Raw genomic sequence first — 11,602 nt, 5'->3', positions numbered from 1 at the left:
ATATTAGAAAATTTTCAACATTTCATATTCACTCCATTTAACTACCAGTCCTTCTCAGTCTCTTAAATCTTTGTTAAAAACTCCCTTCTTCAAAGCAAAGTAGTGATTCTTCTATACTCTTAACACGTTTTCTTTCACATTATTTCTTACTTTTTACCAAAGAAATTGTCCCAAAATTTGCTTCTTCAAGATTCTGCCACAATTTCCTTAAAGCTTGTAACTTTCTTGCTCTTTTTATATGTAAATTTCATTTTGGTCCAATTTTATGATGTTTATGTGTTAAATAATGAAAAGGGTCTGTTTGTTTTTAAGTAATGTTGTGTTATATTTCGGATTTGAAAGATTTTTTGGTTGAAAAATTGCAGATAATATTTATGAAGGTGTTTTAAAAGGATCAGTTTTGAAATGGCAGGTGATATTGAAGAACCCTTTAGGCTTAGTTTTCAGGTAAAGTTGCTGTTTTTGTTCCTTTTGGATCTTACAATTTGTTACTCTTATACATTCATAAGTTGAATATGATTAAATATGAATTTAAGAAAAAAGTTGGAATCTTTATGTTTATTGGTAAATTGGTCTTTCAGTATCAGCCAATCTGTTTATAGGATTGAATATGATTAAATTATGATTAAGAAGATGCATATAATCACTTTTCATATGTTAGATTTGGACCTTTTTACTCAGGCGGTTTGAGGCGGTTAATGTTTTTAGTAACTTCTTTGTGTTTTGTTGATGTGAAAACTCTTGCTTATTAATATGTTTTTGTTCATGTTAATATCTATAGATTTAATAGTTATGGATCCATATCACCTCCATGAAATGATATAGAAAATGCTAAATTGCATGCTTGTTCATAGATTGAGGCTTTCTGAAAAGAAACTTTTAGTGCAAAAGACTGAATTTTGTTCTGGAATAGTTTGGAGTTTCGTAACCCCTTTTAACGTGAGAGTTTCATTATATCACAAAAATTAGCCATATAAGTATGTTAGTTGAGACATGAGAACTAAATCTATAAAGCTTCTATAAAATGCATGATAAGTCGGTCCTGCTTCCTCAAGTTTTGGAGAGGAGACAGGTTCTCTGTCGTAAGATTGTGGTGTTGATTTACATTACCAAAATTGACAGGCAGATTCGTGGCAATCGGGATCTATCTCATTCGGTAGATTTGAAAACGAAGCTTTATGTTGGGAGAGGAGGTCTTCTTTCACACATAACAGGTATCTTGAAGAGGTTGAGAAATACTCCAAGCCAGGTTCTGTAACTGAGAAGAAAGCATATTTTGAGGCGCGTTTTAGAAGGAGGGCACTTCTAAGCCAGAGCTCTTCTGAGTGGCAGAATGGCACCGAGTCTCAAGCTAGTGAAAATGATGCCCCTGAGAATACAGGTTATGAGGGGGACTTTGAGCATGTTAACGAGGTCGGCTGTTCAGTTCGCTTTGATGAAAATCATGATAGGTCAACCCATTTACTGAATAATGGAAAGTATCAAGCTAGTGAAGATGATCTCACGGAACATACAGGTTATGAGGGGGACTTTGAGCGTGTTGGTGAAGTTGGCCATTCAGCTCGCTTTGATGAAAGTCATGATAGACCAATCCATTTACTGAAGAATGAAAAATATCAAGCTAGTGAAAATAATGTCACTGAGAATACAGGTTATGATGGGGACTTTGAGCGAGTGAATGAGGCTGGTCATTCTGCACGCTTCGTGGAGAGTTTTGATGGATCAAACAATGGAGACGTCGAAGTCACAGAATTTAACGGAGAAGCTAGTATAACTCTCCATTCCAGACCTCATACTGAACATGCCACTGACAGTTCCCATGTACTTCAAAGTATTTCTGAGCATCTGGAAGCAGAAGCAAAATATCATCTCGCTGCTGGAAATTCAGCTGTTGATGATCCTGTACTTGATATTGAAGTGAAAGAGAAACCAGAAGACCAAGATAACAGTATGGAGTGTTCATCAAACTCTGTTGATCTGTCCTCTAATGCTCACACCACTGAGAAAGATGGTAGTGTTTGTTCAGAACCTCAACGAAGTTCAGCTTCGAAGGTACACCTCTTTTAGCATTTGTTATTGTTAATCTTCTGTTTTTGCAGCAGTTGCCGATCCTGCTTGCTTACTGTACTAAGCTATTTTAAATAATAGCATTCGTAGTCTTCTTCTAGAACAGAAAATTATCGCCCCTTTATGTAGACTGCCTTATGCCTAAAATGCAGGTGAGGACTGCATCTCGATCTAGAGATGCGAAATCCAGAATGTTGTCTCAAGTGAATGTTGCTAGTGGCAAGGGGAGTATCTCAAAACAAGCATATAAAGACATTCCAAGAAAACCAAATAGAAGGCATAGTGATGTTTCCTTGACACAAAAAGGAGAAAAGCCCGGATTGGAAGCTCCGAGCGCTCTCCATTTGCGTCCAACAGCCAGAATGCCAAAACCAGAGGTTGTTATCAGTTTTAGGCTTGTAATCTTCAGATTGAATATCTATGTGGAGGAGGAAGCCCTGCTATGCCAACGCTTTGGAACTTATTGCTCTATCGCACAACTTTTTTTTCAATTCTTCTTCTATTATCAAATTGATGGTAACAGGTGGCTTGCTTTATACAGGTATCAGGTTCAAAAGCTAATGTACTTAATCAACAGAAAAGGTATTATACTTAATAATGTCTTCCATATTGAAAATTTAGGATATTTTGGTCGCACTGATTCATCCTAATTTTCCCCATCTCGTTTGTTATTGAATGATGTAGCACTGAACAACAGCCGAGAACAAAAAAGGTGGTCGCTTCTCGTGCTTTCGGTACAGAGAAAGTTAGCTATAGAATAGACGAAAGTGTAAACAGGTCTATATCGTGGTAAAATTGTGAGCTTTAAGTACAATATTATTGTCATCAGCATTAATCTTATGCATATTGTTGTTGTTCAGGGATAAGCAGAGTGTGAATTCAAGTCAACCAGGCATGAAGCAGAACGGATCTGGTTTCAGTTTCAAAAGTGAAGAGCGCGCCAAGAGAAGGAAAGAGGCAAGGGCCGGTTTCTTGTGTCAATTCGATATAGTTTAAAAGTCATATATATAACCTAAAAGAAGTTTTTGATATTGATTTCAGTTCCTTGTGAAGCTAGAGGAGAAAATGCATGCGAAAGAGGCAGAAAGACATCGGCTCCAAGCAAGAACTCAGGTAATAAAGTCAGGCAATGATTCTTGTGATTGTTCTAAATAGGTGTAGATTAATATAGAGAATCATTAGACTGCTTTCTGTCGAATGCTAGCTTAAAAGATCATTGGTATATATTCTGTTAGGTTTTCTTCTCTTTACTTTCATTTTCTGCTATCTGTTTAGACTTGTAAATTATAATATATGTCAAATGTAGCTATGGGTTAGATGGCAATTTTTGTTGATTGGTAGCTATGCTTAATGACAATTCGTTTTAATTTACCTTGTGATATCTTTAGGTAAAGAAAGAAGCAGAGCTCAAGCAGCTGCGGAGAAGTCTCAATTTCAAAGCCACTCCAATGCCTGCTTTCTACCATGAACCTGGTCGTCGGCCAGAAAGAAACAAGGTATTAACAAATCACAAATAATGAGATTATTCAGAGACCCAAAAACTCACTTTTCACTGTTGTATTCCTAATTATTCTCTGTTATTTTCTATTTTCCTGTGTTGAAACTAGGATGCATCAAAACCATGCACTTCGGCATACCATTCTCACATGGAAGTAAAACTTGAGAAAATATGTTTACAAGCCTGTTTTACTGGTTATAGTAGAAGCACTTCCCTGTATTTTTATACGACGCAAATCCCCTTTCTTGGAGACTTGGACAACTGACTTTCCTTTCTGAAAAATAAGAATTGGGAAATTCTATCTTGCTATCCTTGATTAAGGGTAACATAGACACTAAAATACAGAATAGAACATCTTGTACCTTGGTCCTATTATGATATCCGTTAGGTCCCATTTTAAATTCTATTAGGTATGAGTGATAAGCAGCATACTTCCTTGGGGATTTTTTAGTTTCAATCTCGTCGGGTATGGGTGATAAAGGTGAATACTAGGAACAGGTTTGTTTCAAATTAAACCTGCTTTACCCGAGAAAGGCTTTTGGATGCGTCATACGTTAATTTCTGGAATGGCATTGTTGAAAACTTTGATGGTCGTTAAACTTTGACTTTCTAACATCCTCTCAAGGCTGAAAGCTCAATGCATAGTGAAGATTACACTGCACGCGTAGTGAATATTACCCTTTTGCGGATGTGAGTAACATGAGAGGCCAACCACTTGTATGCCAAATTTTTTTTTCATTGATGTGACGGCGGTTAGTATTGATAATCTTCCATCTCTAGCTATATGATCTGAAAGTAGACTGAAACTATTTGATCTCTCTCCTTATTTATATAAAGGAAAAAAAGTCTTGCTAATTATCTGTCTGTCTATTTGCTCATGAGTTTGTCTGCACTTGTTTATCAGTTAATAGTCATCCTTATCCTTCCAATTAGTGATTATTTTTCCCTCTCGCTTTTAGTGTCCCAATCATATAACTTGATCTTTTGATTGATTTTACAGGAGTTAGCAAGTAAGACTAAATCAAGTAAATCACAGAGCAGGCTTTCATCTCCACGGACTAGAGCTACTAGTGCAACAGAGAACATTCTTCCTTGTTCAGCAGCAGAAATTGATAACAGCTGTTCCACTAATGAACATCTAAATGTGGCCGATTCACCAAAGGTCTCAGAAGTAACCAATCATCGTTCAGCAGATTTGTCAGACAGCAGTGTGCCATCTTCAGCTCCAACAAGCAAAACTTCTCGACAGACCAGATCGAATAGATCAGTAGCTCCAAAGAGGGAGCAAGAGAAAAAGCAGGTTGTGACTCGAAGACCGAAGACACCAGATATGAACAAGGGGAACAAGGGCTTCAAAGCTGAGGAGAAAACAAAAGTTGTTGCGCGAAGAATGGGGAATGGTGCAATGAGAAAGGATATTAGAAGTATTGATTTGAGCAGAAGTACGGGAGTGGGTCGCTTAGCTGTTGGCGTTGCTTCATAGACGCACCAGCTTCTACGCCGTATAAAACCCATCATATCTGCAAGATGAAGGTAACTTGGTGATCTTATTCATAAGTTAGATTGTAATGTGTGAATTCTCATATTCTCAACAGTCAACATGGCAAAGGTGATGGATCAGGTATCTTGAGACGATATACTTAGTGTGTAGGTTAGCATTTCTGTTAGATAAGCAGTCTGTAACTATGTGTAGTTTGGATAGAGAAATAATTATGGACCTCTTTAAGCCAAGTTCTTGAAATACCATGAATGCTGTACTACTAAATATTAACACACTGAATAAAATGTTAAATTTCAGCTCAGTTATTGGTCTTATTAGATTGTCTTTCCTACCTTACCCCCTCCTTTCCTCCCCCAAAGAAAAACAACTTTAGAATAAAAAGGAAAGGCAACTCCAATTCTATTTTCTTTTATCTTAAAACTGTTAATCATATAGTTGAAGGGAGCTATGGCGTAACTAGTAAAGTTGATGTCATGTGATCAGAAGGACACAGGTTCGAGTCGTAGAAACAGCCTCTTGCAGAAATGCAGGTAAGGTTGTGTCGTACGAACCCACGCATAGTGGGAGCTTAGTGCACCTTTATGGTCCGATCCGTCCTCGGACCTTGTGCGTAGTGGTCCGGGCTGCCTTTTTTGTTAATCACATAGTAATAGGACCACCATAGTTGGTAGTTGATTGGTATCTCTCATAGACTAGTCACTAAAACACAGCCTTTCATTTCTTACAATTAAATACTTATAAAGTCTCTTCATTAAATATTAACTTATTTTTAGGTCCAAAGAGTGTACATCACATGCAAATCATCCAATCAAATCATGCCATAACATGAGATTAACATCTTGTATTTGCTAATCTCTAAAGTCTTTAATGGCAAACCATAGTGGGAAAACAAATATTTTATGAGATAGTGACCTTTGAACACCTTAGGCTACTAGACGAAATATCACTCTCTTTCGACGGCCATATAAATCTCTCACAGCCTGTCTGTGTTCATTAATTTCTACAATTATTAATTTTGCACCTTATTACACTTCATAAAGGAGAGAAAGGAAAAAATAAATGAAAAGAGAATAGATAGAAAAACATAAATAAAAGAAACAGTTGGTTATTGTGGTGCTTTTTCTTTCCTTGGTTTTCTTGGCCATCATACCTATGTATATGAGTTAAACCTATTTTAAGAACGATTCAACTTATACTTATGGATGGTGTAAAAGAAATAAGGAATTTTTACATTCCCATGCTGTCATGATCCGGATTTTCTACCCTCGGGAGTCGTGATGGCGCCTACTCGTAGAAGTTAGGCAAGCCACAAAATTTAGAAGTCTTTAACTCTTTCATTTTTAATGCTTTCCAACAACTTGTAATAATAGGTGATAAACATTTAAATAATAGCGGGAGACAAAATTGTGCGGAAGACTTAGTCTAACATAATACCAAAATCAGTACAAAATACCAACATACGTCTCTACCCAGAAACCGGTGTCACAATATTCACAGACTATCTATGATTACTACATACAAATGTCTGAAAGAAAGAAGCACAGTCTGTCTCGGATACAAGTGATAACAGAACATAATAATAGATAGAAGAGACGTCGGGCCTGCGGACGCCTGCAGGACTACCTCGGAATCCCTGTGGACTGAAGGCTGGCTCTCAAGCTATTGCCCCGATGTTGCTCTGGTATCTGCACAAAGTGCAGAGTGTAGTATCAGCACAACCGACCCCATGTGCTGGTAAGTGCCTGGCCTAACCCCGGCGAGGTAGTGACGAGGCTAGGACCAGACTCCAGATAAACCTGTGCAATTATATAATGTACGACGAAAAATAAACAGGAATAAGCAGTTTAAATGGGAGGGGGTACATGCTTCGGGGAACCATATCAAATCCAACAGAAACTTAATAGAAATATGAAAGGACAGTTCAATATCTACAACAATACAATAATAATACTGTTGCGACGCGCAACCCGATCCCTTATCATTTAACACTGTTGCGGCGTGCAACCCGATCCAAATATATATAACTGTTGCGGCGTGCAACCCGATCCAAATATATAATTATTGCGGTATGCAACCCTATCCAAATATATATAACTGTTGCGGCGTGCAACCCGATCCAAATATATAACTGTTGTGGTGTGCAACCCGATCCAAATATACGGTCAACAATAATCATAATAACAGTCTCGGCAAGGGAATTCAACAGTACAAGTATATATGTCCCGGCAAGGGAGAATCAACAACCAATCTTAACTCAACTCTTACTCATCTCAGTTATCACCATTACTCAATCATAAGTAAATTCCACGAAAACCAACTAAGTCCGTACTCAATATCGAGAATCACCAATTAAAGCATCCGTAGTATCATTTAAGAACACCACAAATATCAATTTAAGACTCACGGTCATGCTCGACGCCAACGTATAGATACTCGTCACCATGCCTATACATCATACTCAACAAGAAGCAATCAACAAATAGGACACAACTCCTAATCCCTCAAGCTAAGGTTAGACCGAACACTTACCTCAAACTTCCACGGCTAACTCAAGCTTCAAACACCGCTTTTCCTTTCGAATTCGGCTCCAACACAATCGTATCCAGACATAATCGACTTAATAACATCAATAAATGCTAAACAATCCAATTCCAATACTTAATTATAGTTTTCTAATCATTCTTCCCAAAAATCTAAAAATTGACCCCGGGCTCGCTTGGTCAAAATACGAGGTTCGGACCAAAACCCGATCATCTATTCACCTACGAGCCCGAATATATAATTTGTTTTCAAATCCGACTCCAAAACGAGGTCTAAATTATAAATAATCAAAAAGCCCTAACTCTACCCAAATCCCTAATTTTCTGCCCTTAATCTCATGTTTTAGGCCTAGAAATCTAGTAGGTATTGATAAAAATGGAAGAAAACAAGTTAAAGATTACTTACCCAAGGGTTTATGGTGAGGAAATGCATCAAAATCGTCTAAGAGCTTTGGAGAAGAAGAGGTTTATGAAAATCTCGTAAGTGTTCTATTTTGGTCTTTTAAAAAATCACTGGGCGAAAACACTCATCGCGTTCGCGACAGGTACATCGTGTTCGCGATGGGTTAGGCTTGATAAGCCTTCGCGTTCGCGGAATACGGCTCGCGTTCGCGGAGTAGAAACTCCTCGAGCCTCGCGTTCGCGGAGTAGAAACTCCTCGAGCCTCGCGTTCGCGTTCAAGGTATCGCGTTCACATAGGGTAATTGCCCCACCCCCTGCCCAGGCTCAATTGGTCTTCGCATTCACGTGGTCAGGACCGAGTTTGCGAAGGGATAACCCCCCACTGCCTCGCGTTCGCGACCTGTGCTATGCATTCACGTAGAAGGAATCTGGCAGCTGGGATATTTGCCTTATGCGTTCGCGAGAGGTACCACACGAACGCAAAGGGTAAACTCCCTAGGCACCTAACAACAAAAACCTGCAACTTTTTTTATGTCCGAATCCTTTTGAAACACCATTGAAACACACCTGAGCCCTCGGGGCTCCTAACCAAATATACATACTAACTCAATAACACCATACGAACTTAACCGTGCGATCAAATCGCCAAAATAATACCATTAACAACGAATTAAACCTTAAAATCAATGAAATACTTCAAAACTTCTTAAACCTCAACTTTTGCAAATTAGGTCCGAATCACGTCATATGACATTCGTATTTCACCACATTCTACAGAATCATCTTAAATCATATATAAGACTTATACCGGGCGCCGGAACCAAAATACGGTCCCGATACCATCATGTTCTAATCAAATTTCATTTCAAATTCCTTTAAACAATTTCAGAAAATATTTTTCTTTAAAAATTCATTTCTCGGGCTTGGGATCTCGAAATTCGATTCCGTGCATATGGCCAAGTCTCATATTTTCCTATGGACCCTCCGGGACCATCAAATCACGGGTTCGGGCCCGGTTACCCAAAATGTTGACCGAAGTCAAATTAACTCATTTTACAGTCAAAATTTATCATTTTTCACAGATTTTCACATATAAGTTTTTCGGCTATGCGCCCGGACTGCACACGCAAATCAAGGTGATGCTATATGAGGTTTTCAAGGCCTCGGAATACAAAATTTCATTTTAAAACAAGTGATGACTTTTTGGGTCATCACATTCTCCACCTCTAAAACAACTGTTCGTCCTCGAACGGACATAAGAAGAAAGTACCTGAGTCGGGAAAAAGATGGGGATAACGGCTTCGCATATCGGACTCGAACTCCCAGGTCGATGCCTTAGGAGGCTGACCTTTTCACTAAACACGAACAGAAGGAAAACTCTTCGATCTCAACTGACGAACTTGCTGGTATAGAATAGCCATCGGCTCCTCCTCATAAGACTAGTCCTTGTCCAACTGGATAGTGCTGAAATCTAACACGTGGGATGGATCGCCGTGAAATTTCCGAAGCGTGGACACATGAAACACTGGATGCACGGCTGATAAACTCGGCGGCAATGCAAGTCTATAAGCCACCTCTCCCACTCGATCAAGAATCTCAAACGGGCCAATAAACCTAGGGCTAAGCTTGCCCTTCTTCCCAAATCTCATCACGCCCTTCATAGGTGACACTCGAAGCAATACCCGCTCACCGACCATGAAAGCCAAATCTCGAACCTTGCGGTCGGCATAACTCTTTTGCTCGGACTGAGCTGTACGAAGCCTATCCTGAATAAACCTGATCTTATCCAAGGCCTCCTGAACCAGATCAGTACCCAACAACCGAGCCTCTCCCGGCTCAAACCATCCAACCAGAGACCGGCACCGCCTACCATATAAAGCCTCATAAGGAGTCATCTGGATACTCGACTAGTAGCTGTTGTTGTAGGCAAACTCTCCTAAAGGCAAAAACCGATCCCAAGAGCCTCCAAAGTCAATGACACAAGCTCGGAGCATATTCTCCAAAATCTGAATAGTTCGCTCGGACTGGCCGTCCATCCCCAATATAACATTGAAATCGACCATGTCCAGAAGCAACAAATCTACTCGAGTCTCAAGACCCTCTATCACAACTATACAAGAGCGATGGACTTGATCTACCATAATAGAATCACCCACCGGTGTAGACACATAAACAAGAACATTCAATGAATCACTTGGCATGACTAGATACATTGCAAAATAAGATGACACATACGAGTATGTAGACCCTGAATCAAATAACAATGAAGCATCTCTATCACAAACCAGAACAGTACCTGTGATAACCGCATCTGAAGCCTCAGCCTCGGGCCTGGCTGGAAGAGAATAACATCGGGGCTGGGCCCCACCACCCTAAACTACATCTCTAGGACGGCCTGCGGCTGGATGGCCTCCACTTCTAGCGGCCTGAGCTCCACCTCTAAATCCTCTACCTCCACCTTTAGCACCTCTACCCCCACCTCTAGCTGGCTGGGCGGGCTGTGGAACACCTGGTGCCTGAGCCATAGCACGGGGACCCTGCTGCTGCGACTGACTACCCACCTATCTCGAACAAGCCCTCCTGATATGACCATACTCACCACACTCATAGCATCCACCTGCGTGTTATGGCTAAGGAAACTAAGATTGACCCTGGCGACCTGAATGACCACACCGAAAACTCTAGAGTGGCGGTGCACTAATAGGAGTTGGTGGTGCACTGTAGGACTATTGATCAGAATACTGCATCTGAGGAACACGGCTACCTAAAACACTGTGAGAAACCTGAAGTGCTGACTAGAAAGGCCTAGGAGGATGGCCTCTACCATATGAATCTCTAACTCCAGACGAGGTACCACTGAATCTATCTGAATGACGGAGCCTGTTGTCCGACCCATGACCACCTCCCTATGAAAAAACCATCTCAACTCTACGGGCCACATTGGCCGCCTCCTGAAAAGTAATCTCACTCCCAGCCTCCCTAGCCATCTGAAGACGAATCGGCTGAAAAAGACCGTCAATAAACCTCCTCACGCTCTCTCTCTCTCGGTAGGAAGTATGACAAGAGCATGACGAGCTAAGTCGATGAATCTGGTCTCATAGTGGGTAACAGTCATAGAAACCCTGATGAGGGTGCTCAAACTGCCTCTAATAGGTCTCTCTCTGAGTAATGAGGAGAAACTTCTCCAGAAATAGCTGTGTCAACTGCTCCCAAGTCAAGGTTGGCGATCCGGCTGGTCTAGCCAAGCAATAATCTCTCCACCAAGTCTTGGCGGATCCAGACAAGCGAAATGTAGCAAAATCAACCCCATTGGTTTCAACAATACCCATGTTCCTGAGAACCTTGTAACAGCTGTCTAGATAATCCTAGGGATCCTCAGTAGATGCACCGCTAAAAGTAATAGTGAAGAGCTTGGTGAACCTATCCAGCCTTCACAAAGCATCGATAGACATAACTGCTCCATCACAGGTCTGAGGCTCCACACCTGGCTGAACTGCTCCAACTGGCTGAACCACTGGAGTCTGAATCTGAGGAGCTACCTGCTCCGGAGTGCGAGTAGCAGGAGTCGCTCCTCCTCTATCCTGAGAGACGGCT

The 11,602-nt window shown here is 40.5% G+C and overlaps 1 protein-coding gene across 2 annotated transcripts; it reads left to right on the top strand.

The window, feature by feature from the left end:
* LOC104234674 (protein WVD2-like 7) lies at positions 1 to 5,367 on the top strand. 2 transcript variants are annotated; one of them, XM_009788279.2, is made up of 10 exons: positions 1 to 216; positions 366 to 447; positions 1,123 to 2,052; positions 2,220 to 2,444; positions 2,609 to 2,649; positions 2,752 to 2,844; positions 2,928 to 3,024; positions 3,109 to 3,180; positions 3,456 to 3,563; positions 4,566 to 5,367. In XM_009788279.2, exons 2-10 carry the CDS (start codon positions 406 to 408, stop codon positions 5,046 to 5,048), a joined length of 2,091 nt encoding a protein of 696 aa, XP_009786581.1. In that variant the 5' UTR covers positions 1 to 216; positions 366 to 405; the 3' UTR covers positions 5,049 to 5,367. The 2 variants fall into 2 exon arrangements, with proteins under 2 accessions (XP_009786581.1, XP_009786582.1); XM_009788280.1 differs by having other exon boundaries at positions 81 to 99.
* Positions 5,368 to 11,602: the final 6,235 nt, after the last annotated feature.

The sequence above is a fragment of the Nicotiana sylvestris genome, chromosome 10, assembly GCF_000393655.2.
Source record: "Nicotiana sylvestris chromosome 10, ASM39365v2, whole genome shotgun sequence".
NCBI classification, from domain to species: Eukaryota; Viridiplantae; Streptophyta; class Magnoliopsida; order Solanales; family Solanaceae; genus Nicotiana; species Nicotiana sylvestris.
Note: the sequence above shows the minus strand (reverse complement) of the source record. Positions and strands in the feature narration are given on the sequence as shown.

Coding starts and splice junctions, on each gene's coding strand:
- LOC104234674 (XM_009788279.2), top strand. CDS start 406: ATGGCAGGTGATATTGAAGAACCCTTTAGGCTTAGTTTTCAG. Junction 2,053..2,219: donor AACGAAGTTCAGCTTCGAAG/GTACACCTCTTT, acceptor CCTAAAATGCAG/GTGAGGACTGCATCTCGATC. Junction 2,445..2,608: donor CCAGAATGCCAAAACCAGAG/GTTGTTATCAGT, acceptor TGCTTTATACAG/GTATCAGGTTCAAAAGCTAA.